The following is a 25,856-nucleotide window of genomic DNA, read 5'->3' on the forward strand; positions in this document are numbered from 1 at the left end:
GAATGTGACCATAAGAAATGGATCCAATTCTTGACTTAGCAGAGACTAATCTTATTTATAAGGTTCCTTTATTCCATTTCATTTTTTTCTAGTATATTCACTTACTAAACACTATTATTAATCAAATTAGTGGTGATTTTAGTATTTTATCATTGTTTCAATGTTTCATTAGTAAAAGGCAACAACATAATCTTATTGACTGTGAGGCTATTGTCTGGTCAATTCCTTTTTAAGCCTCAGGCTTTAGGACACACTAGTTTTTAGATCCTCTCTAAGACCGTCAACTTCACTTTCACGCATTAGAGAAGGAAATGGCAAACCACTCCAGTGTTCTTGCCTGGAGAATCCCAGAGATGGGGGAGCCTGGTGGGCTGCCGTCTATGGGGTCACACAGAGTCGGACACGACTGAAGCGACTTAGCAGCAGCAGCAGCAAGACCTTCTATAGAGGGTGCTATGATGTTGAGAAGAAAGAAATGCCCAAATCGTCTTAAGTCCTCTGTTATGTCAAATATCCCAAATTGAGAGATGATGAGCAAGTAAAGTAGGCATAGGAAATAATCCATTTTTGGTATATTTTACCTGTGATGTAATTATTATGAATGTTCCATGTATAATGATATTATATGTAGTTTAAGATCCAGTTAGTAAGACTGGAAAATAAATCAATATGGACACCGAATCATTATTTTAATTGAATGATACAATAGTTAGCATATTTAAAATTGAGAGATGTTTTCTTGTCCTCATGTACGTTGAGGCTCTCCTCCCTTTCACAGGGAAGGGACAACATTGTGTCCTTTATTTAGCTTACTATGGTTTATGTAATACACATGTGACTTTTAGACTTGTGGTTACAGAAAAGAACAATCTACAAAAAAGCAGTAAGGACTCCATCACGCTCAGGATCCAAAAAAAGAAAATCTAGATCTTATCGATCCATAATCAAGCCTCTTTGGTTTTTTTCACTTAGGGTGATGGAATCAGTCAATGATTAAATTGACAAATCAGTGAGTTAACTGTATAATCTTGTTCAAGACTGATCACGTTGGTTAATAAACATGTCAAACTTGAAAACACCGAAAAACTTGTTTTTGTTTTCTTTGCTGTTTTCTTTCATTTTAGTTTTTGGTTTGAGGACCATGCAAGAGTAGTCAGTTTCCCAACATATGGCAGTGATTGTTTTCACAATTCCTTTCTCAGACTTAACTGCATATTAGAATAACCTGAAAAACTTTAAAAACTGCTAATATCTGAGTCCCACGTTCAGAAACTCTGATGTAATTTGGATGGCAGCCTGGTTACTGGGTTGCGTACTATCTCCCCCAGGTGATTATAATGGGCAGCAGATTTGGCATCCACAGGTATATATAAATATGATATTCTTCTTACAACTCACTGCTGGGTTGTCATCCAACTTTTTCAAGCATCTTATTTACCAACTAGATGGTCTCCCTCTCTCTTTCTTCTTACTGTAGATTTTTCTATCAAAACTTGAATGTGCCTTATATTTTTAAAAACTAATGATTCTGATGTGCTTCTTCTGTAGTTTGTGTGCTTATTCTGTACCATTTTATACATGTTCAAGGCAAAGACAATAACATTTAGCCGTGTTTATTTTTGTTAAAAGAAACTCATTGAAGGTCTAGTCACCTTCTGATTGCACAGATTAAATCGGAAACTGTTACCTATTTCATCTTTACAAAGCATCTTATTGATTTTTAAAGATCTGTACTATTGACAAAGTTCATGATGAAACATATATGTAACAAGGAGACTAAAATATTTATTTTACATATCTACAGTATGTATTGTCATACTTCTAGATCAACCACAAATTATACAGGAAAATATTTAGGTACATGAAAAAACTTCGAAACATAAAAAATTAACATTTTGAAAACAATCACTTGTGAAAGCTCATTAAATAATAACATTGACAAATAAATAGTTAATCAGCTTTACTTATTAGCTGCTGCCATGCATTTCTGGCATTCCATTCCAAGCAAGGGTCAGCATGCAGGGTATAATTTCATACTATGAGACTGTAAAAAGCTACAGGGCTTATTTTTGAAGTGAAATGTCACAAGCTCTTTCACTCTTTCAAAAGGAGATCACTCTTGGCAGCTAAACTGTTCCCATGAAGATTACCAAAAAAACACCCTTCTGAACTGTTAACCTGAAGATTCATGGCAACAACTCTTTAAAAAAATTTTCAATTTCAAAGAAGTTTTGTTGGGTGTGGGGTGGAGAGGATGGTTTGGGAAATGAAGGGTTACTGAGAAGCTCTTTTCCATGTTAAAAAGATTCAATGATGGGTATAGTATCACCCGTCTTTCAAGAACCATGGGGAATTAATACTACAGGATGCGTGGAATTTAAAGGCAAATCGCATCCATGGATGCTCATACATCTTGAAAAACTTGAAAAATCTATCTCCCAAGAAGCTCCTGATACTCAGGACAGCTGGCTGAGTTTGATCAAAGCAGAAAGCGTATATTTTCAAGTAAGAAAATAGCAGTGGCAGGCTCGAGTCGTCCAAGCAATCAAATCTGTAAAGTAGATGGTTCCTAGTCAGTCCAGTTTGGAGGTCTGGATTCTAACTCATGCTGTGCTTGCTGGGTTTGCCAGCTCTCTTGCGCTCTCGCTGATGCTGGGCTGGCTTGGCAGGCGACAGGCTCTCGAAGTTGTGACTGGACTCGTTGTGCTGCCGCGTGTACCTCTTGCACTTGCAGGCGGTGACCACGGTTATTTTGTAGGTGCGCGTGCTGCCGTCCTGGCACTGCAGCTGAATTCTCTGGGTACGCGTTTTGTCATTGACACACCTCCACTCCTGGGAGCTCCTCCGGCTCCAGTACTTTGTTCCGTAGCCCCCTCCGATCCAGTTAGGCAGCACAGGCAGGGGCAAGCACTCGCCAGCACACACCAGCTCTTTCAGAGGGCTGATGCTGGTGCACTGGCCGTCTGAGATGTATTTGGTGGAACGCAGTTCTCGGCAGCCTACTTGAACTCGAGCTGCAGGAAGCAGGAAAAAAAAAAAAAAAAAAATATATATATATATATATATATATATATATATATATATGCATGAGAGGCACAGGCAAACACTCAAAAAGAAAAGTAATCTGCATTGGCAAAAAATAATGTCCAAATGATAGCAAATTCGCCAATAGGAAGTGAACTCTTATTTTGTTCTCACAATGCAAAAATCCACCTGGATGGTTATAGAGAAAGCTTGCATGAAAATTATCAGTTATGGGATAAAGTAAACTGAGCCTGATTTGTTTTTTCATGTGTAACATTAGCTAATTGCTTACTGGAGTATTTGAAAATCCCATTTTCTTAGTTTTACTCCCCTGATAAGTATTAAGCAGTTCTAAGTTTTATGTATGAATATTCATTCTTTAATGAGCTAACAGGCAGTATATGTTCATGTTCTTCACTCACAGGTCTATTAGTTAATGTCTACAAGTGCTTTTAATTAGGTTTTTCAAAAAAATCTGAAAAAATGTGGAAAGAATTTGAATATTGTGTACAATGAAATCCATAATATTTTGTTTCAATTATAAAATTCAGCTGCAGAGAATCATATATACATATGTGTACAATGTCTGACATTTTTGCATCTCAAACTTAATAACTACACTTTAAACATAAATTCCCAAACTATCTTTTAAAAACACAAATATTAAAATGCTTGAAATGCAAAATGTCACTACAACTCAACATTTAAGGAATATAAAAGCTCCTAAATCAGGAACGTATGGTTGCCATAACAACTTGGCTACATTTCCATGAATTTTATGGCAGAAAAATGCCTAACATGTTTGATTTACAACTGCAAAAGGAACCACAGGGTTTGTTTCCTGAATATTGGTCATGGCAAACTTTGTTTAGTCATTTGAATTTGATAAGTATGTTCTCTAATAGATTGTTTCTTGTTCCATGCCTTAGGTAATTAAAGCAAAAATTAGTCTTAAATATTTGGGTTTTCTTTTCCATTGCTTTGTTATCTCAAATTGAGGAGAATTGTCTGTAATAAGCTTGGGGAAAAAATCCAGCCTTGTTAACCAGAAATACATATATATATATACACACACACATATATATATATATATATATATATTTCAAAGTACAGACTGCTGAGATTAAAAAAAATAAAGATTATAAGGGACATTGAAGTGGTCTCACATAAGATATTGAAAGCTAATATGAAGTAGATATTGAATTAGGAGTGTTACTTTAGCACTGTGCCCCTAGAACTTATGAGGTAAAAGATATAGTCTAAAGGGATGTGATAGTTGTGGAAAAATGTAATTATATGTTTATACATATAATTATACGTACACATCTGTACGGATATGGAGTGTGAGATTGAAATTAAAGTGTAACCTAGCTGGCCAGTCAGCATACTCTGCCTGTCTAATTCTGACTCCAGCTCACCTTCCTGCAGCTGCCTTAAGAATGCACCTGGAAACAGCCGAGAGGATTTTGACCTGCCTAGCTTTTTGTTCCTGTGTATATAGAAATTTGGCATTTTTGCAGTGACAGTTCATTGACAATGAATACCCACCGCCTTGCTTGGTAATCTTAAATAATCAGATAGTTCTTGTATATGTAAAAGCAAACATCTTCATGTAACTTAAAAAACACCGTGCTTTTCTTAGAAAGACATAAACAGTCATATTTGCTTTGGTTTTTCAAAGGTTGAAACTCTTTTCAGCGCTTGAATGGAGTTGAAGGGAAGATTTCTTGTGAACTCTTTCTCTGTTTCTCTCTTAAAGTCCAATTACTAGCATGTGAAAGGAGTGAAGCAAAAGTTAGGAAAAGACATTTGAATCCCTCCAACTAGTGGTCAACAAGTATGTCGATTAAGCAAACAGAAAGGAAGAAAAATAGTTTTTATACAAAGTATTATTGTATTGTCATTATTTTAAATCTCCAAACTCATAAAAGTTTCCCTGGTCTTTCACAGAAATCTACAATAACCTACATTTTGATCCGGTGAATAAGAAGTTATTTCAGAAAAATATGATTCTCCAATGTTTAGTTTCATCCCTCTTTCTCAAAGACCATCTCCAAACTTCACTTATTTCACTAGATATTTTTTAGAAATTGGTGTGAGCCTTTTTTTCCCCGTCAGAAAGCTTCTTCCCCCCCACCTTGTGATTTCCCATGTGTGCTTTGGTTATTTACCTTTATACACTCTATCAGAACTGCACAGGTTTTGAAATAAACAGAACACAACCTGAATTTAAGCTATCTAGAACAACACTTCATGAAAAAAAAAAAAAATCTCATTCTGCATTTCAAAGAAGCAACACTTTAATTCCTGGAAACATTTTCTCTTGGAATGTTGGAAAACCAAAGCCTGTGCCTACATTATCAAATCACTGTTTTAGTTATGTTAACTTTGTAGGGAAGAATGCCAGTCTACACATGCAGCGGATTGCTCCCAGATTGTTTAGCAAAACATGTATGGTTCAGGTTAGTTAGCAATGAAATAATTCGACAGGAATGTGAGTTAATGCCACCAAATAAGAACACCAAATTCATGCAAGTAAAACACACTTACTGTTCCGATCCAGTCCAGCGTTACTGAAATGCCTGCCTCCATTTCTGGCTTGATTCATTGTGCTGTTGCTGCTGGGGTGTGCTGGAACAGGTTTAACCACATGTGAATAAAGGATTTCTGTGGCATCATTTTTAAAAGCCAAACAGCTTTTCATTAGGATGCATGCAAGGGGAATGAGAGAGAAATGAATGGCAGGAGGAAGCATGGTGAGTGGAGGATTTGCTTGGCTGGAGAGCTGGTTAATTCCTTTCCCTCTGCTTCTGCACTGTAACTGTGAAATTCCTCCTCAAGGTTCCCTTTATATATCCACTGAGGTTTGGCGTTCATTCAGGTGTAAAGTTGTGTAGCGCTACAGAGTGAAAACACGGAGAAGGGGTGGGATCCCTACATGACCCTGCGAAAGAATTTTACCAATGGAAGAGAAGACTACAGAAAAGGAGGAGCCTGGTATCCAAATTGCCTGAAATTTCAGAGTTGGACTTCATCAGTTGTCTGAGAGCTGAAGCAGCCAGGCGCATTCTATAGCAACTACAGCCCCTCTCACTCTCTCTCTTCTCTCTCTCTGCCATTTCCTTTCCTAAATCTAGTTCACATTCGGGTTTCATTTAAATGAAAATACACTGCTGTTCATTTGAAGACATTTGCATTCCCACAGTTGTTTTGTATTTGTAGTAGGGAGGGGCCTCACCCCAGATAATAGGAGGAATTCAGGAGTTTAAATATTGTAGGGCACGAATGAAGCACCTAATTAGTTAAACATTTCTCGTTTGTCAAGATACAAACCACCTTTTTTTCTTTTTTTTTTTCTGAAAGTATAAGGCACAGAGCTAAAAATCTGCCCCCTGGACACACTTAAATAATGCAGCTTTGATCTGCATGAACTGCTGCGCTCCTAGGTAAATTATTGCCAGGGGTTCTGTGTGGAGAGTAATGAGCATAGCTCTGTCTGCATTAAAGTAACTAATATCCATTTGCATCTTAAAAATATGACCCAAGCATTACCGTTCATAGCATCATTTTACATGAAAGCCATTTCTGACTGATTATTTTGCAAATTCAAGTTAATTTTTGCAAGGTTTTTCATGGGCTGCAGAACACGTATTTTACCTCCATTTACTAAACATTCTGTTCATGACTTCCTTTGGCTCTGCTGCTCACATAAGAAACAAGGTAGTCTTCTGTTTATCCACACATGACACAGATGTTCCATTGACTACCAGGGATCTCTAAGGGCTTCCCAGGTGGTGCTCATGGTAAAGAACCCGCCTGCCAATGCAGGAGACATAAGAGACACAGATGCGATCCCTAGGTTGGGAAGATCCCCTGAAGGAGAGCATGGCAATCTACTCCGTATTCTTGCCTGAAGAATCCCATGGACTGAGGATCCTGGTGGGCTAACAGTCCACAGGGTCGCAAAGAAACAACTTAGCATGAACACACACAAGGATCTCTAGCCTTAAAACAGTAATGAAATTCCAACCGATTGGTGGGATATCTTGATTGGAATCAAAATTCTGAAACTGTTGTCAATTTTAATTCTATTTTTGCCGTTTGTGTGGCTATTAAACTGACCCTGTAGCATGGATATATCTCACCTCTTTATAAACTTTGACCTATTGTTACTGCTCTTTGGAGCTTCCTAGGTGGCTCAATGGTAAAGAATCCACCTGCCAAAGCAAGAGATGCGGGTTTGATCCCTGGGTTAGGAAAATCCCCTGGAAGAGGAATAGGCAATGCGCTCCAGCAAGCTTGCCTGGAAAATTCCGTGGACAGAGGAACCTGGTGGGCTACAGCCCATGTCACAAAGAGTCAGACACAACTGAGTGACTGAGCACACATATACAGCTGCTATTCCTATCTATCTGCCCGTCACCTGGGCTTTTCCACAGTGGCACTGTGGGCATTTTGGAATAGACACTTATTTGTTACGGGATGCTGTCTTGGGAGTTTAGCAGCATACCTAGTTTCTACCCACTAGATGCCAGTAGCACCCCCAGTTATAATCAAAAATATGTCCAGATGTTGCCAAATGTCCCCTGTGAGCTAAAAAATCACCCCAGTTCAGAACTACTTTTTATCTATCTCACTGTTCAAAGAAAGTACACTTAAGAACAAAACATTAATGATTTAGTAGTGCTAAGAAATTACTGTATCTTTTAGAAGAAAAATGATACTGTGGTTTTATGTAAAAACAACCGCTTCTCTTTTAGAATTAAATACTGAAATATCCTTAGATGAAATCACATGATGCCTGGAACAAAACTTCAAAAACAACATAGGAAGTGCGTTTGGATGGTGCTTGATTTGATGGTTGCTGAGGCTGGATATTCCTTTTTGTTTACTTTTGTGTATGTTTGAAATTCTACATAATCAAAAAATGTTTTAAACCTGAATTCAAAAATCTCAATGTACACGTACTGCCAATCACATCTCTATCTTAAGACTATATGTAGTCATTTATTCTAACATTCTTCCTGGAAAATTATGTATGTGCACATAGAGATTATAGATCAGACATCCTTCTAAAATAGTAACTATGAAAAACTTTTTTTTTTTTATGCTTTACAATATTTTCTGTTTGTTTTTTATTGGGGTACAGTTGCTTTACAATGTTAAAATAGTAACTATGAAAAACTTTTTTTTTCTGCTTTACAATATTTTTTGTTTGTTTTTTATTGGGGTACAGTTGCTTTACAGTTACTGCTGCAGGGTGAAGTGAATCAACTATATGTATACATATATCATCTCTTTTTTGGATTTCCTTCCCATTTAGATCACCACAGAGCATTAAGTAGAGTTCCCTGTGCTATACAGGAGGTTCTCATTGGTTATCTATTTTATACATATTAATGTATATATGTCAATCCCCATCTCCCAATTCATCCCACCATTTTTACCCGCTTAGTATCCATATGTTTGTGTCTCTATTTCTGCCTTGAAGACAGGTTCATCTGTACCATTTTTCTAGATTTCACATTATGCACTAATATATGATATTTGTTTTTCTCTTTTTGACTTATTCTTTCTGTATGACAGTCTCTAGTTACACCCACATCTCTACAAATGACCCAATTTCATTCGTTTTTATGGCTGCTAATATTCCATTGTGTATATGCACCACACTAAAGAGTGTCTTATCCTGCTTATCAGGGGACTTCATGTTCATGAAGTACATTAATATTAACTGTTGACTGGTAGACCCAATGCCTAAAGGAAGTAACACGGCCAAAATAGCTAATTTCTTTCCCTATACTATTTTTTATGCCTGGTGTGTGTGTTAGTCACTCAGTCATGTCCACCTCTTTGCTACCCCATGGATTATATAGCTCACCAGGCTCCTCTGTCCATGGAATACTCCAGGCAAGAATACTGGAGTGGGTTGCCATTCCCTTGTCCAGGGGATCTTTCTGACCCAAGGATCAAACCCAGGTCTCTTACATTACAGGCAGATTCTTTACCATCTGAACCGCCAGGGAAGCCCCACTCAACAGCCTCTTTTTTTTTTCCCAGTTGCCTAGAGGTGCCGTGCTGTGCCAAGCTGTTTCGCTTGTCTGACTCTTTGTGACCCCATGGACTGTTAGCCCACCAGGCTCCTCGGTCCGTGAGATTCTCCAGGCAAGAAGACTGGAGTGGTTTGCTATGCATTCCTCCAGGGGATCTTTCTGACCCAAGGATCAAACCTGTGTCTCCTGTAGCTCCTACATGGCTGGTGGATTCTTTACCTTTGAGCCACTGGGGAAGCCTGTTTTTTTATGCCTGGAGGAGGATATTACTATTATTATTGTTGTTCTTATTATTTTGGCTACACTGCATACTTGTGGGATCTTAGTTCCCCAAGTAGGGATTGAACCCAGGCCTAGCATGGAGTCCCAACCACTGGAGGAGGAGGGGATCATTAAATTTTCAGTTTAATTGTTAGATTGTTAATCAACTTGCTCAGACTAACTCCTAAATGTTAAATATGCTCTGTCCCTAGTATTCTGTATGTGCAGCCTTAGGATATTATGTCTGGCAGAAGCGAAATTAGGAATGAAGACAATGTGGTTGTTATACATGGACAGGAAATTCAACATTCAGATGTGACTTCTGTGACTGGGTTACCAAAACACTGTGACTCTCAGTTTTGCTTGCCTGCTCTAGCTGTCTCACTCGTTTCTATGAACATCAGCTTCCATAATGTAAGCTTTCCTATGTAGAAGCCCCAGTGGCACGAAACAGGTGTCTCTTACCAGTAAGGAATAGAAGCCCTCAGCTGAACAACCCATGAGGACTTGAATTTTATCAACGACCACAAGTGTGAATTTGAAAGCAAATATCCCCACAGCCAATTCTTTACATGAGACTGCAGCCCTGACTTAACACCCTGAAATGATAAATGTTTTAACTAAGTTTTACACAGCTGTAAATAATTTACACAATATTATCTGCTTTAAAATGAAGATATAATCATTAAGCCATTCATTTTGTGAAAAATGCTAGAGTTTTGAAAGATCAGATATGGAATCATTCAATATGGTGACTGAGTAACTTTCATTCTTTGGGCAAGCTTTGACATTTGAAAGATCAGATATGGAATCATTCAATATGGTGACTGAGTAACTTTCATTCTTTGGGCAAGCTTTGACATTTATTTCCCAGTCCTCAGCTGACTCATCAGTATGATGCCATTATTAATAATCAAATAACATCAGAATTAGAGTTCCCTGGTGGCTCAGACAGTAAAGCGTCTGCCTACAATGTAGGAGACCTGGGTTCAATACCTGAGTCGGGAAGATCTTCTGGAGAAGGAAATGGCAACCCACTCCAGTATTCTTGTCTGGAAAATCCCATGGACAGAGGAACCTAGAAGGCTACAGTCCATGGGGTCTCAAAGAGTCAGACATGACTGAGTGACTTCACTTCACTAATATCAGAATTACTACTGTTGGTCTGATATGCAAAAGCTTGAAAGTAACTTTAATACTCAATTGTTACTCCTGGCACTAAGAAAACCTGAATTTGAATCTTATTTCTGCCATTATAATCTGTGTGAACTTGGATGTATTTCCTAAAACTCTTTAAAGTCAGTTCCTTCCACTGTAAAACATGACCAAATTTACCTACCTCACAGAGAAATAAGAAAATGTGAAAGTGTCTAGCACAAAATCTGAAATGTAGGGAAAAAAATAGTCTTTAAAAATGAGTCTAAGACTATTGTTTCTCATTAGAATCTTTTTTATATATAATTTTGTTTCTTTCTTTATTTTTGGCTCTACTGGACCTTCATTGCTACATGGCTTTTTCTCTAGTCGTGGCAAGCAGGGGCTACTCCCCAGGTGAGGTGCATGGGCTTCTCATTGTGGTGGCTTCTCTTGTTGCAGAGTATGGGCTCCAGGCCCGCAGACTTCAGCAGTTGCAGCCCATGGGCTCAGTAGTTGTGGCATACAGGCTCAGTTCCTACAAGGCATGTGGGATCTTCCTGGACCAGGGGTCAAACCCGTGTCTCCTGCACTGGCAGGAGGATTCTTTACCACTGAGCCACCAGGAAAGCTCTCCTTACAATCTTTGAATTTAAAAATGACCTTGAAAAAAAATAAAAAATTCTCAAAAAAGTGCAATTACTGTATTTAAGGTGTGGAACGAAGAGCTACAAGAAATGATCAAATATTAAATATTTTCTTGATTAGGAAAATAATTAGCCTGACTGTTTTTTATCTTTGAAAGGAGAAAAATCAGAATAAGTATAAGCAAAACATATTTACTGAATGCAACAATGAAGTATATCTGGTCCTCTGTGGACTTTAATTATTTTCAGAGAGTTCCAGTTAATAAGATAGACCTTGTACATTGGAAAGGTAACCATCATTAGTTTAGAAGAAAATTAAAACTACTTACAGAATCTTCAAAATTCTTAACAATAGGATGGGCTAACATCTTGGATTTATTTCATATCAACACTTGAAACCAGTGTTTATCATGGATGCTATAGTCCAGGGACTGTAGAGTCGAATGAGGCATGGAGCCTATGCTCTTCACTTTCCTGAAAGTTTCTATTTAGAATTCCACTAAAGGAACTCCCTTAACCTGATCGTTCTGTACTATTTTATACCTTCCTCACCACCTTTCTTAGTTGTCTCTTTATTTTTATTTTGCTTAAATGCTTTTGGTTTAATAAGTAGAGCAAATATTATTTTTCTTACAAGCTGCTTCAACAGAGATAATATTAATTTAGATAGTGCTGATTATAATCCAGTGTGCGTGCTAAGTCACTTCAGTCATGTCCAACTCTTTGTGACCCATGGACTGTAACCCGCCAGGTTCCTCTATCCATGTGATTCTCCAGCCAAGAATACTGGCGTGGGTTACCATGCCCTCCCCCAGGGAATCTTCCCAACCCAGGGACTGAACTCACAACTCTTATATCTCCTGCATTGGCAGGTGGGTTCTTTACCACTAGCGCTACCTGGGAAACCCAAAATCCAGTGTAACTTGATACAAAACCCAAGTGGAAATTTCAAACCCCATGGATATATTTCCTGGTAGAACTTCTCAATCTTGGCTCTACCACGGACATTTTTGGCTGGATAACCCCTTGTCGTGGGACCTGTCCGCTAAGTTATAAGATGTTCAGCAGCACCCCTGGGCTCTATCTGCTAGATGATGTTTGCACCCCCCTCACCCAGTGATAACAATCAAAAACACCTTCAGACATTGCCACATGTCCTCTGGTGCACAAAATTGTCCTGGGTTTTAAACTACTGGTTTAGGCAAATTCTCCAGTAAATTTCCTTAAAATGGCAGCGTGGTACTGTTAAGGAAAACTTCACATGTAAGCTCTAGAGAGCAAGTTAGGACAGTGGGGCTATGGTTTCCATCCATCTGATTCTATACTAGGGAGAGAAGGAATTTGTCCTTTTTTTTTTTTTCTTGATGAATATTTATTTATTTGACTGGGCTGGGTCTTAGGTGCAACATGCTTGATCTAGTTCCCTGACCAGGGATCAAACCTGGGCACTCTGCACTGGAAGCCCAGAATCTCAGCCACTGGGCTCCCAGGGAAGTCCCAGTTTGTCCCTTTTCACTGGCATTTTGCTATCTTGCTCCACAGAGATGTCCTCATTCTGTGCATTTAGCGCACGCCAAGTCCCCAAACTCAATTTGATCAAGGTTGTAGCATATTAAATATCCTATCCCCAAGGTGAGAGCTAGAATTAGTTTTGTTCCACAAACCTGATAGTTCTAAAACTGTGTTTTACCTGGGAGTTAGTTAGATATGCAACTTCTGGGCCTGACCTCAGGCCAGAATCAAAATCCCTTGGGGTGGAACCCAGGACCTTGTGTTTTAACAAGCTCTCCAAGTCATTTTTATACATGCTGAAGTTTGAGACATACTGTTCTTGAATCATGTGTGCCCTCCTAACTGTGGCCTGTCCCCATGATTTCTACCATGGTTGCCACATCTATTTTAACTGGGCTTTTACTTCAGACTGGGGCTTCTGTAGTGGCTCAGATGGTGAAGAATCTGCCTGTAATGCAGGAGATGCAAGTTCAATCCTTGGTGTGGGAAGATCCCCTGGAGAAGGAAATGGCAACCCATTCCAGTATTTTTGCCTGGAGAATTCCATGGACAGAGGAATCTCGTGGGCTACAGCCATGAAGATGCAAAGAGTTGAACACAACTGAGTGACTAACACTACTTCAGATTTGTCCAGTTTTCACAGTCAGATGGAAGTCCTGCCCTAAAGCTCAGCCCAGCTGGACAAAACCCAACCCCATTTCCTCTTCCTGCATTTATTTCTCCCTACTGACTGGATTGTCTTAGTGTCCCCCCTGACTTTAATGTTTTGTCCAACGGAGATGGTCACAACAACTACTGCTACGTTGATGTCATTGCTCACTAGAAATTGTGGCAATCATATCTGATTCTCTCAGATATCAATGTGCAACTAGACTTAAGCAAAACACTTCAACCACTGTGATTTTAATTGTTTTCCACCAGTCCCAGGCACATCCCACAGCCACATTAGGCTCCTAGTCCTAGCAACATTCAGTCTGGCTTCCCTCTTTCTTTAGGAATCGCTTAGTGGGCATCATGGCCAACCCAAAGATGGTAAGGAACTTATATAACCAATAGAGACTTAACAGTTGATAGTTCCCTCGTAGGTCAGAAAATTGGAGAACAACAATAACAAAGTATTTAGCAGAGCATTTGGCCCAACAACACCACAGTCTTTTCTGTAAAATACAGTTGTTATGTGTGTGCTAAGTTGCTTTCGACTCTTTGCTGACCCATGGACTGTAGCCCGCCAGGCTCCCCTGTCCATGGGATATCCCATGCAAGAATACTGGAGTGGGTTACCATTTCCTTCTCCAGAGGACCTTCCTGACCCAGGGATCAAACCTGACTCTCTTGCATCTCCTGCATTGGCAGGCGGGTTCTTCACCACTAGTGCAACTTGGGAAGCCCAAAGTTGTTATTTTTGTTGTTCAGCCGCTCAGTCATGTCCAACTGTTTGCAACCCGGTGGACTGCCTACACCAGGCTTCCTTGTCCTTCACCATCTCCCAGGGGTTGCTATAGAGGTTTCTAATTTCAATTCTGGTTTTTTCTGTTTTTGGCCTCAAGGCATGTGGGATCTTAGGGATCGAACCCACACCTCGTGCATTGGAAGCACAGAGTCTTAACCACTGGACTGCCAGGGAAGTCCCTCTGATATTTTTAATGAAGTAATGTGCCTCTAAGTTATGTACAGATAGAAGCTGTGGTAAAGAGGATCCCACAGCAACAATGTAGCTGGAGGGAAGGGAATGTGACAGGGAATATTGGGGAACAAGTTTGACCACATTGATTAGAAAGGTAGATTGGAGCAGATCATGGACTATAATCCTGCTTTGTATGTTTAGAAGGTTGGGCATTATTTGGTGAGCAGTAGAGAGCCATTGCACCCCCACTCCAGTACTCTTGCCTGGAAAATCCCATGGACGGAGGAGCCTGGTGGGCTGCAGTCCATGGGGTCGCAAAGAGTCAGACACGACTGAGCAACTTCGCTTTCACTTTTCACTTTCATGCATTGGAGAAGGAAATGGCAACCCACTCCAGTATTCTTGCCTGGAGAATCCCAGGGATGGGGGAGCCTGGTGGGCTGCCGTCTATGGGGTCGCACAGAGTCGGACATGACTGAAGCAACTTAGCAGTAGCAGCAGCAGCAGAGAGCCATTGAACGATACGTGTATGTTTGTGTTAATTTTTATTTTCACTAAGTATAAAACACTGTGTAACATATACGTGATAGGATGTTTCCACTACCCAGAATTTCCCTTTTCTGTCCTTTCCTTGTAACCAGTTCCTGCCTCCTCCCTAAAAATAAACCACTGTTCTGATTTCTGACACAGGTTATTCATCTTGTCCATTATAAAATTTGATTTAGAAATGACTTTTTACATTGTTGTGTACTACTATATTGCATGAACATATACAGTGTATTTATCCAGTTGGACTGGAGTGATTCCAGCTTTTGGCTCTTATGAATAACACTTCTATAAACACTCTTATACCTGTCTTTTGATGCATATAGGCATACCTTTTGGGGGTTATATATCTAGTTGTGAAATAAATGAGATATAGGATGCATGTACGCTCAACTTTAGTAGATAATACCAAAGAGTTTTCCCATGTGATTTTATTAAATAAAATTTCTATCAGCCCTGACGTAGTTCCCCTGACAGAGAAAGAAGATCAACACGATGTTTCAGGAGACTGAATCCAGTTGCAATGTGTGAGATGGTTTAGATGTTGTCATATGGCAATACACTTCACAGGTACTGCTAGTGGCAAAGAACCCACCTGCCAATATAGGAGACATAAGAGACACAGATTCCATCCCTGGGTCAGGAAGCGCCCCAGAGGAGGGAATGGCAACCCACTCCAGTATTGTTGCCTGGAGACTCCCACGGACAGAGGAGCCTGCTGGACTACAGTCCATTGGATTGCACAGAGTTGGACACAACTGAAGCGACTTAGCACTCACACACACCTACTGCAATATGGAAAGGGGAAACTGCAAGAGTTCAGGTGAAAAATAAGACCCTGAACTTGAAGGAGAGAGGAAAAGCTAGAAGAGAGATTAGACACACTAGGGAGATAGCTTGGAGGGTGTTTGGAAATGAAAGTACATGTAAAAATAAAGTTTTAATGCTGGGTCACAGAGAGACTGAGGTGTCAAGAGAACCAGAGTTGGCAGAGTTTAGAGTTTAATAATGAATTGGGGCTGAGTTAGAATAAAGTTAGGGTGTTTACAGGAACCCAGAAGGAAGTGCCTAAGAGACAACTGTAATCAAATCTCAAGAAATCTGTAGGGGCTTCCCTGGTGGCTCAGTGGTAAGGAATCCACTTGTCAGTCCAGAAGACACAGGTTTGATCCCTGGTCTAGGAAGATCTCACATGCCACAGAGTAACCAAGCCGGCAAGCCCTAGAGCCTGTGCTCTGCAACAAGAGAAGCCACTACAATAAGAAGACCAAACACTGGACTAGAGAGTAATCCTGGCTTGTCGCAACTAGAGAAAAGCCCGTGCAGCAGTGAAGATACCCAGCACAGCCAAAAATAAATAAATAAAATTTAAAAGAGAAATCTGTCCCTTGACTAACAGGAATTTCACTAGGGTGCTTTCCTATAACTTTATCACGATAGAACTTGATTTAGAAACGCTCTGTCAAACAGCACCAAGACTTTCATTTATATATCTATTGTCATCTAATCATGCCCTGGATAAAAATCTAACTCCCTACTTTCAGGGGCTTCCCTGGAGGCGATAGTGGTCAAAGAACCTGTCTGCCAATGTAGGAGACACAAGTGACTCGGCTTCCATCCCTGAGTCGGGAAGATCCCCTGGAGAAGGAAATGGCAACCTGCTCTGGTATTCTTGCCCGAAGAATCTCATGGTCAGAGGAACCTGGCGGGCTACAGTCCACAAGGTCACAAAGAGTGGAACACGACTGAAGTGACTTTACACGCATTAAGTATTATATAGATATACTTGTGTTACCAACCCTCCCCACTCTGTCCCCAGTGAGGGTCCTCCTGCCCCGGTATTGGTGAAGCCAATAGTATGAGACGGTTCAATTCAGAAGCAAAGGAAAGTTTCATTTTTCCCTCAGAGAATGGAAATATTGGAGCTTCCGCTCTAGAGCGCACGCTCTCTCTGACAGGCTGGGGGCGGAACTACTTTATAGGATACAGGCAGAGCGGAAGGAGAGGAGCTCTCACGAGACGCCTACAGCTCCTGCAGGATAGCTGCGTCAGGCTCAGCGTCTGCACATGGCCCGCCACCGCCATCTTGAATCTCGGAGTCATGCGCAGCTGAGGGGTTGACCGCAGCCTTTCCTGCTCGGAATTCTGGCCTGAAACGCCAGGTTCCACCCCTCTGCCCGCAGTATTGTGTGAGCAAGTGAAACTACACTGAGCACAAAGTAAAAGAAAAAAAAGGTTAGACTTTATTTTACTACCTAAAATCTATTTTTATTTTTGCTTCCTGAGAATGCTAAGGGGCTTTGCCAGTAACATTTGTATAGGCTTAGCAAACAAACGCCTTGCATTTTTTGTGGAACTATAAATAATAAACATCCCTCAAAATTTCTTCTTTTATTTCCTACCAAAAAATCACTAGCTTAGTTCGTTTCTATCATTATTTTCCTGAACTACCTTTCCATAATTTTTTTTTACCATATTTCTTGTATTCTATTCTCTTCACTCTCCACAGTGACGTCCAGAGTTATATTTTTTTTAAAAAAGGAGTCTAAATGTCTCATTTGAAAGTGTCATTCTTTCCTTTTATTTGAAGAATAAATACCTTTATAAGCCAGCTACCCTCATTTCATGCCACCCTCTTATAGTTTATACCTTGGGAGTAGTTTCTCATGCTCATCATTCGATTTAATGTTTTCATGACTTTCATTCCTGGAAGTGTTACTTTCATAATTCAAAACTCTGCCCTTCACAGTCTTTCTTAAATATATATACTTAATCAAACACTGGAAAAGAAGGAAAAGATAGTCGAGGCAAAGGAAGCTTTTCTGAACACGTGAGAGATGGACCTCTGAGGGTTATGTACTAGTGTTTAAAATAATATAAGACATTCATTTTAGTTTCAATATATTGTGGGATTTCATTTCCAGCCCTAGCATACTGCAAAACACATTTAAGATCAGTAAAATACTTTAAAATCTAATAATAAGAAGCATTCAAATAATAGAAGAAAGAATGCATGCAGATTTTCAGCATGCAATACTTAATTTATGAAGCTTGCCAGAGAATACTGATTTAAATTTTCAAATACATCTTTTTAATGCTCTCATGCCATTAACAAGAAAATTAGTATGAGTACTTAATATTTACACTCATTTTAAAATGTATTGGACAAATACAAAAACTATTGTATTAAGGAAAAGATTCACTTTGTCAGATTTCTACTCTTTCAAAAACTGGAGTTATAAAATTGTGAAAATGTCATATGAAAATGTAAAAAATGTCAACAGTTCATTAAATATAAGGAACAATTCATTTCTTCCCATCCCTCCTTCAGTCTTGTTCTCTGATGATAATCACAGTTAAGAGTGTCTTGTAATATTTTCCAATATCTTCTGCATTTATAACCACAGTTACAACCACATGTATATACATACAAGTATATTTTTAATTTTTTATAAAGACTGGATCATGATGTACATATGATTTTTCAAATTACATTTTGTAATTACCTGTCATGTACATTTTTCTGTATCAGAATGTATAGATTTACCTCATTCTTTTTAAACCTTGCATTGAGTGAGTTGTATGGCTGTGGCACAAATGATTCATCCAGTTCTCTATTAATGTATATTTAGATTCTTTTTAGGCTACCTTCTTTATAATTGTGGCAGGAGGTTTGTTTCATACAATTATTGTTTTCAGCCCCCTTTTTCCTCTTTTCCTCCATCCAGATAGTTGAGGAGAGGGTAGAATTGGGAATGGAAGAGTAAGGTTGGTTATAGGTACTTCATGAAAGACCAGAGAGTTAAGTCATTCTGTCGTGTCCGACTCTTTGTGACCCCGTGGACTGTAGCTCACCAGGCTCCTCCATCCATGGGATTTTCCAAGCAAGAGGACTGGAGTGGATTGCCATTTCCTTCTCCAGGGGATCTTCCCAAACCAGGGATGGAACCCAGGTCTCCCTCATTGCAGAAAGACCAGAAGCCAAGCCTTACACCCTGACAGCATCCCAGACAGGTGTCTAGGCTTCAGAAAAGTGTAATAACCACATGCATTTCAGATCTCAGCAAGAAATATAATTCCATAGCCTCTGGATCTGAAGGAAGTATGTAGACTGGACATGAACAGCTTGGTAGTGACCAATGGGAAATGATTGCTAATGAACAGAGCCTAGAGGAACCTCACCAGTACCTTGGCCATATGGAGGAAACTTTGCAAAGTTCTTAATAGGAAGCGGAATGGGATGGGAGTGATGAAAGGAAAGTGAGGGCCGGAGTTCTAAATTAAACTGATTTTAAAATATGAAGAAATACAATATATATGTTTTGCACAAATGAGCTTCTAGGTGAGAATTCATAGCATTTTCATAAACAGTTTATCTTGGTATATTTAAAGTTGCACTTTGATTTTGGAGGCTTTTTATTCATGGAGTACAATTCTGTTTCAATGATTACAGGAAAAATCCCCACTGGAAATAGTGTTTTTTTTAATCTTGACGTCATTACATGTGGAATTTTGTGATATCCATTTGTTCTTTCAGAATATAATTTCAACAAAAATAAATCATGTATTTATTATGGCCTCAAGTTGTTAAGGATTTATTGTATGATTTGGATGTCACACAGACATCAAGCATGGTTTAAAATACATAATATGAAACAATAAAATTTAAGAGTTTGTTTTGAAGAAAGAAAAAAATTTCTTTATGGAAAAGCGACGCTTATACTATGACCATTACATTTTAGTTTGCCTTTGCTTTTACCTTTAATTGGTACTTTTGCAATCTTCATTGAAGGCTTTAGCCTTAAAGGTTGGCAAAAGATTAAGTCAATTAAAAATCTCATGGAAACAATTTAACTATTATTCTCTGATTAAGAAGCGTTGATTAAAATTGCTTTTAGAAGGAAAGACTGAAAAGATCCTTAAAATGTCTTATGGTTTAGAATTTTACTATGTCAACTAACAGTTTATATTGTCTTCAGGCCTAATTCTCTAGCATGTTTATACAGCAGTTGAGGGCTGTTGGTCTGACAGTGCCTGGGGAGGCAAGGCTCCTCTGACAAACAGCCAAAGAAGAACTTGAAACAGACAGACAGGGGAAAGTCCACTCCTGCCAGGACACTGCAAGCTGCTTAGTGACCCTTTAAATGTTCTGCTAGTTTTGTTGCCATACTTGGTAGTCCTGGGAATCTGGCTAGTCTCAGAAGCTGAGCTAAACAAAATACAACTGTGCACAGCCACGCCCTAGGGTGACTGTCTCCAAATACCATACAAGTCCGAGGCTGAAGCACTTGAAAGGCTTGTATCTCTGCAGATCAAATCTTCATAAGACTGAGCCTTTAAAGACAACCCTTAAGCACATAAATGTTGTCATTTACGGCACTGTTTCAGCGCTATTTTACCTTTCCAATTATGAAGGTGGCTAATGCACATGATAATTACAGTTCCTTAAAATTTATTCACTCTTGAGCAGATCAGCTCAGAAATGTTGGCACAGTTTCAGGGTTCCTTAACAACTGCTTGCCAAACCTCTCTTTGATCCAGTGAAATCATCATATGATTCAAAACAAGGCCTAGAGCCTTTCAAGAATTCACATCTTAAATCCTCATCTTCATCGCCCAACCTCCCTGTGTTCAACCTAAAACTGATTTTTCCTTATCAATGCTAACGAATAAGTTTTTCTTTCTATGGGATTTATAATATGCTTTCTTTGTTCCCTTTCATGTAGTCACCATTTTAACTAATATTTGTTAAGTGCTTATGCAGTAGAGATTGTGGCTTAGCCTGTAGTTTAGAATTAAGTTACCTACCCTAAATTTACTACATATGATAGAGGCAGTCAGTTAAACAGATAACCACCATAAAGAGATCTAAGTCAGGGTAGCATAGAGTAGGAAAAGGAACTTTGGGCTCAAAGCCTCTGCTGCTAAGTTGCTTCAGTCGTGTCCAACTCTGTGCGACCCTGGAGACGGCAGCCCACCAGGCTCCCCCGTCCCTGGGATTCTCCAGGCAAGAACACTGGAGTGGGTTGCCATTTCCTTCTCCAATGCATGAAAGTGAAAAGTGAAAGTGAAGTTGCTCAGTCGTGTCCAACTCCTAGCGCCCCCATGGACTGCAGCCTACCAGGCTCCTCTGTCCATGGGATTCTCCAGGCAAGAGTACTGGAGTGGCCTCTGGTGAAGGTCAAAAAGATTCCCAGTAAAGATAATTCTGTATGGAGCATTGAGGAAAAATAAAAATAGGCAAATGATAAAAGCAAGTGGGTGGGGGTATTCTAGACAGAAAAAATAGTGTGTGCACTAAGGTATGGCCGCCAGAGAAAACATGGCAAATTTTAGAAACAAAAAACATTTTGCTGACTTAAAATCCTGCCTGTGGAGAAACTAGAAAAGAGGTAGGAGACATAGGCATGGCAGGAATTTGAATACCATTTTTTGCCCTCCTGTCACTGTTCAGTTGCTAAGTCATGTCTGACTCTTTGTGACTCCATGGACTGCCGCACACCAGGCTTCCCTGTCCTTCACTATCTCCCTGAGTTTGCTCAAACTCATGTCCATCGAGTCAGTGATGCCGTCCAACCAGCTCATCCTCTGTCACCCCCTTCTTCACCTGCCCGCAATCTCTCCCAGCATTAGGGTCTTTTCCAATGAGTTGGCTCTTCACATCAAGCGGCCAAAGTATCGGAGCTTCAGCATCAGTGCTTCCAAAGAATATTCAGGGTTGATATCCTTTAGAAATGACTGTCTTGATCGCTGTGCTGTCCAAGGGACTCTCAAGAGTCTTCTCCAGCACCACAATTAGAAAGCAGTAATTCTTTAGTGCTCAACCTTCTTTATGGTCCAACTCTCACATCCATACAAGACTACTGGAAAAAAAATGTAGCTTTAACTAGATGGACCTTTGCCAGCAAAGTGATGTCTCTGCTTTTTAATATGCTGTCTAGATTTGTCATAGCTTTTCTTCAAAGGAGCAAGCATCTTTTAATTTCCTGGACTACAGTCAGTAACCGTCTGCAGTGATTTTGGAGCCTAAGAAAATAAAATCTGTCACTGTTTCTGCTTTTACCCCATCTATTTGCCATGAAGTGATGAAACTGAATGCCATGATTATAGTTTTTTGAATGTTAAAAGCCAGGCTTTTTTTCTTTTGCCCTCCTAAGGAGTTTGAATCTCATTCTAAAGTCAGTGTCGACTTTTAGAAAAATTGTGAACAAGAAGGTGATTTGACCAGTTTGGAGTTTTGGGTAGATGACTTGAAGGGATTGTAGGGAAAAACCTTAATTCGGGAATATTAATATATAACATATAGTGCATGCGTGCATGCTCAGTTGCTCAGTCGTGTCCAACACTTTGTGACCCCATGGACTGTATGTAGCCCACCAGGCTCCTCTGACCATGGGATTTCCCAGGTAAGAATACTGAAGTGGGTTGCCTTTCCCTTATCTAGGGAATCTTCTTGACCCAGGGATCAAACCCAAGTCTCCCTCATTGACAGGCAGGTTCTTTATCATTGCACCGCCTGGGAAGCCTTGAGGGGAGTATCTGAACCTCAGGACAGTGCTGACAAAAACAGACTGAACTATCACTCCTGTGGGTCAGGAATATCATAAAGAAAGAAAAAGAGGAAAAACTAAAAGGGAGAGGGAAGAAAAAATAAGGGGAAATGAAAGCTGTAGGGAAAAGAGAGAAAGGGGGAAAGGCAGTGGAGGTGATTTGGAAGCAACACTTGTTGCTTAAATCCTAGCTTTCCAACCAGGATTGAAAAGCAGGGAGGAAAGAGTCAGAATATGTTGATAGCATTCTATTTCTTTTTAAAAGGTGCAATTTATTTTCTTTCTTTAAAAAAAATTTTTATTGAGGTATGATTGACATACAAAAAGCTGTACATGTGTAATGTATCCAACTTGTTAAGTTTGAGGATAAGTATGTAGCCGGGAAACCATCACCACCATCAGGGCCATAAACATCCATCATTTCCGGAAGTTCCTCTCTGCCTCTTTTTGTGTAAAGGTTTTGACAAATTATTTTCTTTTTCACCTTGATATCCCAATGACTCACATCAGTAAAAATTCATGCTAATCTGGCCTGTTCTGAAGATAATACATAGCAATTCATATAATTTCTTTAAGCCTTCCATGATTATAAATTGAATATCATATCCAGTTGATTTGATCAAAAACTCTTCGATGACTTTCTTCCTGTCACATAGATTTCAAATCTACCAACAATTGTCTTCTCTTCCCTCAAATACTATTCAGAGTCCACTCACTTCTCACCATCTGAGCTACAACATGCTTGACCCAAGCCCCTATCTCTAACCTGTACTCAGCTCCCTCTACTATTGACACCCTAAATGCTGCTAACTCTCCAGTGGTTTTCTATCACTTTGTGATGATCCAGAGACTGTGAGTAATCTGGTCCCTTGCTACCTTTTTGTCTCCATCTCCTCCTACTTTCCCCTCTTCTCTCTCTGATCCAGCTACATTGAGCAATTTTTTGTCTCAAATGCATCATTTGTCCCAGGTCCGTTTGCATTTCTGTTATCCCTCTGCCTGGAACGTCTCTCCCCCAGATATCCTTTGTTCAAATGGCACGATAATTGAAAGGAATTCACAATCACAATCACAAAGTTAATGTAGTATTTTTGTCATCATTTACATTTTATATTGTTTATTTTGTTTTTCACCACCCCACACCCCTCCCCCCCAACCAGAATACTCCTGGAGAGAAAGGGCTTTATTTTATTCGCTGTTAGCTCCTACATGCCTAACTGTATCGTTTTAGTCATGTCAGATTCTTTGCAACCCTATGGACTGTAGCCCATCAGGTTCTTCTGTCCATGGGATTCTCTAGGCAGCAATACTGGAGTGGGTTGCTCTGCTCTTCTCCAGGGTATCTTCCCGACCCAGGGATCAAACTTGCAGTCTCTTACATTTCATGCATTGGCAGGTGGATTCTTTACCACTAGTGCCACCTGGGAAGCCCACAGGCCTATATCTGGGTTAAGGTTGGTGCTCAGTATTTCTAAACTAACCTGATAAACCAATGAGTATATAACTGTCCCCTGAACAGTTCTTTTTTGCTTTATGTGATGCAAAGTAAGCATTATTATTTATGAGAGTTGTAGTCAAGAACTCAGTCCCTTCTCTTTACATATAAATATTCCAACATTGCCAGCATCCTAGAGGATAAACATTTTTAGCATGGAAATGAAAATGGCAGTTACTCAGCCATGGTTTTAGGCTAAAGGTTAATTAAACTGAACTAGAATTTTGACATCTTTTCAGGATTCCCAAGTAACCTAAGGATTGGCCAAAGTTCTGCTTCACTCAAAGTGACAGTTTTTCAAAGGAAATAACAACTTAGTGATGGGACAACCCAGGGATACTTAAGGAGAAAAAACTTCAAAAATATCTTTAAATACCAAGTGATAACCCCAGTTATCATGGAGTTACATCATTGATAATTTGATTGATATGATATTTATTGAATGATAAATTAATTAGAGCATTTACCTGAAATCTTTACAATATTTACTCTTTATTCATTAATTTTGTCTCTGTGTTACATTTATTTTTGTACTTTAGTCCCATTTTATAATTTCTTTATATCTATGTATTTTTTAAACTTAACAGAGGTATTTTATATTTTAGACTGCTGTTAAAATGGGATTTGCTTACATGATTTTTTCTTAATATTTGTTGAAAAACTACAGATAATTGGTAATTGGTAATTGATCTTGTATCTGACTGCAGTACTAATACTGTTAAATACTTTTTAGTTGATCTCAGTACTTCTTGGTAATCACATCATCTTCCAATACTGATGACTTTGTGCCTCTTTTTTCAGTGTTCTATATTTTTGTTTCCATCATATATTGTTTTTTATTCTACTGGTTAAAGCTTTCCACCAACTTAATTTATATCCGCAATGACAGGTAATCTTCTATTGTTCCTGACTTAACTAGAAATGAATTTCACATTCATTAACTTTGGATATTTATGTTGTGTTTCAAATACACACTTTTTTGTTGTCTTTTTCCTTGATAATTCAAATACACTGAAGCAAATACTTTTGTCCATAAATATTTGTATTCTTATTGTTTCCTAAATATGATGTTAAATTGTTTCCAGAGCTTCATGTACAAATTATCTGCAGTATACAAGTCCTATTCTTATCAGCATTTGTTATGGTTGTTCAGTCGCTAAGTAATGTCTGACTCTTTGTGACCCCATAAACTGTAGAATGCCAGGCTTCCCTGTCCTTCTCTATATCCCAGAGTTTGCTCAGACTCATGTCCATTAAGCTGATGATGCCATCCAACCATCTCATTCTTTGTCGCCTCCTTCTCCTCCTGCCTTCTGTCTTTCCCAGCATCAGGGTCTTTTCCAGTGAGTTGGCTCTTTGCATCAGGTGGCCAAAGTATTGGAGCTTCAGCTTCAGCATCAGTCCTTCCAGTGAATATTCTGGATTGATTTCCTTTAGGTTTGACTGGTTTGATCTCCTTGCAGTCCAAGAAATTCTCACGAGTCTTCTCCAACACCACAGTTCAAAACCATCAGTTCTTCAGTGCTCAGTCTTCCTTATGGTCCAATTCTCATATCTGTACATGACTACTGGAAAAACCATAGCTTTGACTACACAGACCTTTGTCAGCAAAGGTCTTTTTGCTTTTTAATACACTGTCTAGGTTTGTCATAGCTATTCTTCCAAGGAGAAAGCATCTGTTAATTTGTGGCTTCAGTCACCATCCACATCAGCATTTAGTATTGCCAATTTAAAAATCCCAGCAATTTAATTGATAAAGAATTTTTTTTTATCTAATACTGTATGTTTTAATTTCTTTGCTCATTATTGCTTTCAGGGTTTTTTTTTTTTTTCATTTCTTAATTGGCCATGTTTATTTATTCTGAAAATCCCATAGTTTTATTTAGTCATGAGTTCTGAAAATATAGTGAAGAGAATAATTCCTTGATTATTGTATTGCTCATTTTAGCACGTTTGTGAATAAGACCAAGTTGCTTTCAGAAATATTATCTTGGATAATCTTAAGCCACA

At 39.1% G+C, this 25,856-nt stretch overlaps 1 protein-coding gene across 1 annotated transcript; it reads right to left on the reverse strand.

Moving 5' to 3' along the window:
* Positions 1 to 1,597: 1,597 nt before the first annotated feature.
* Positions 1,598 to 5,953, reverse strand: SOSTDC1 (sclerostin domain containing 1). Its single transcript, XM_019958490.2, has 2 exons — positions 5,575 to 5,953; positions 1,598 to 3,014 (listed from the first exon to the last, which is right to left on the reverse strand). Exons 1-2 carry the CDS (start codon positions 5,777 to 5,779, stop codon positions 2,599 to 2,601), a joined length of 621 nt encoding a protein of 206 aa, XP_019814049.1. The 5' UTR covers positions 5,780 to 5,953; the 3' UTR covers positions 1,598 to 2,598.
* Positions 5,954 to 25,856: the final 19,903 nt, after the last annotated feature.

Source organism: Bos indicus, chromosome 4 (genome assembly GCF_029378745.1).
Source record: "Bos indicus isolate NIAB-ARS_2022 breed Sahiwal x Tharparkar chromosome 4, NIAB-ARS_B.indTharparkar_mat_pri_1.0, whole genome shotgun sequence".
In the NCBI taxonomy this organism is placed as follows: Eukaryota; Metazoa; Chordata; class Mammalia; order Artiodactyla; family Bovidae; genus Bos; species Bos indicus.

Excerpts from the sequence above, each read along its gene's own strand:
- SOSTDC1 (XM_019958490.2), bottom strand. The coding sequence starts at position 5,779 with ATGCTTCCTCCTGCCATTCATTTCTCTCTCATTCCCCTTGCATGCATC. Across the intron at positions 3,015-5,574 it reads CGCTGGACTGGATCGGAACA|CTCGAGTTCAAGTAGGCTGC; the intron begins GTAAGTGTGTTT and ends TGCTTCCTGCAG.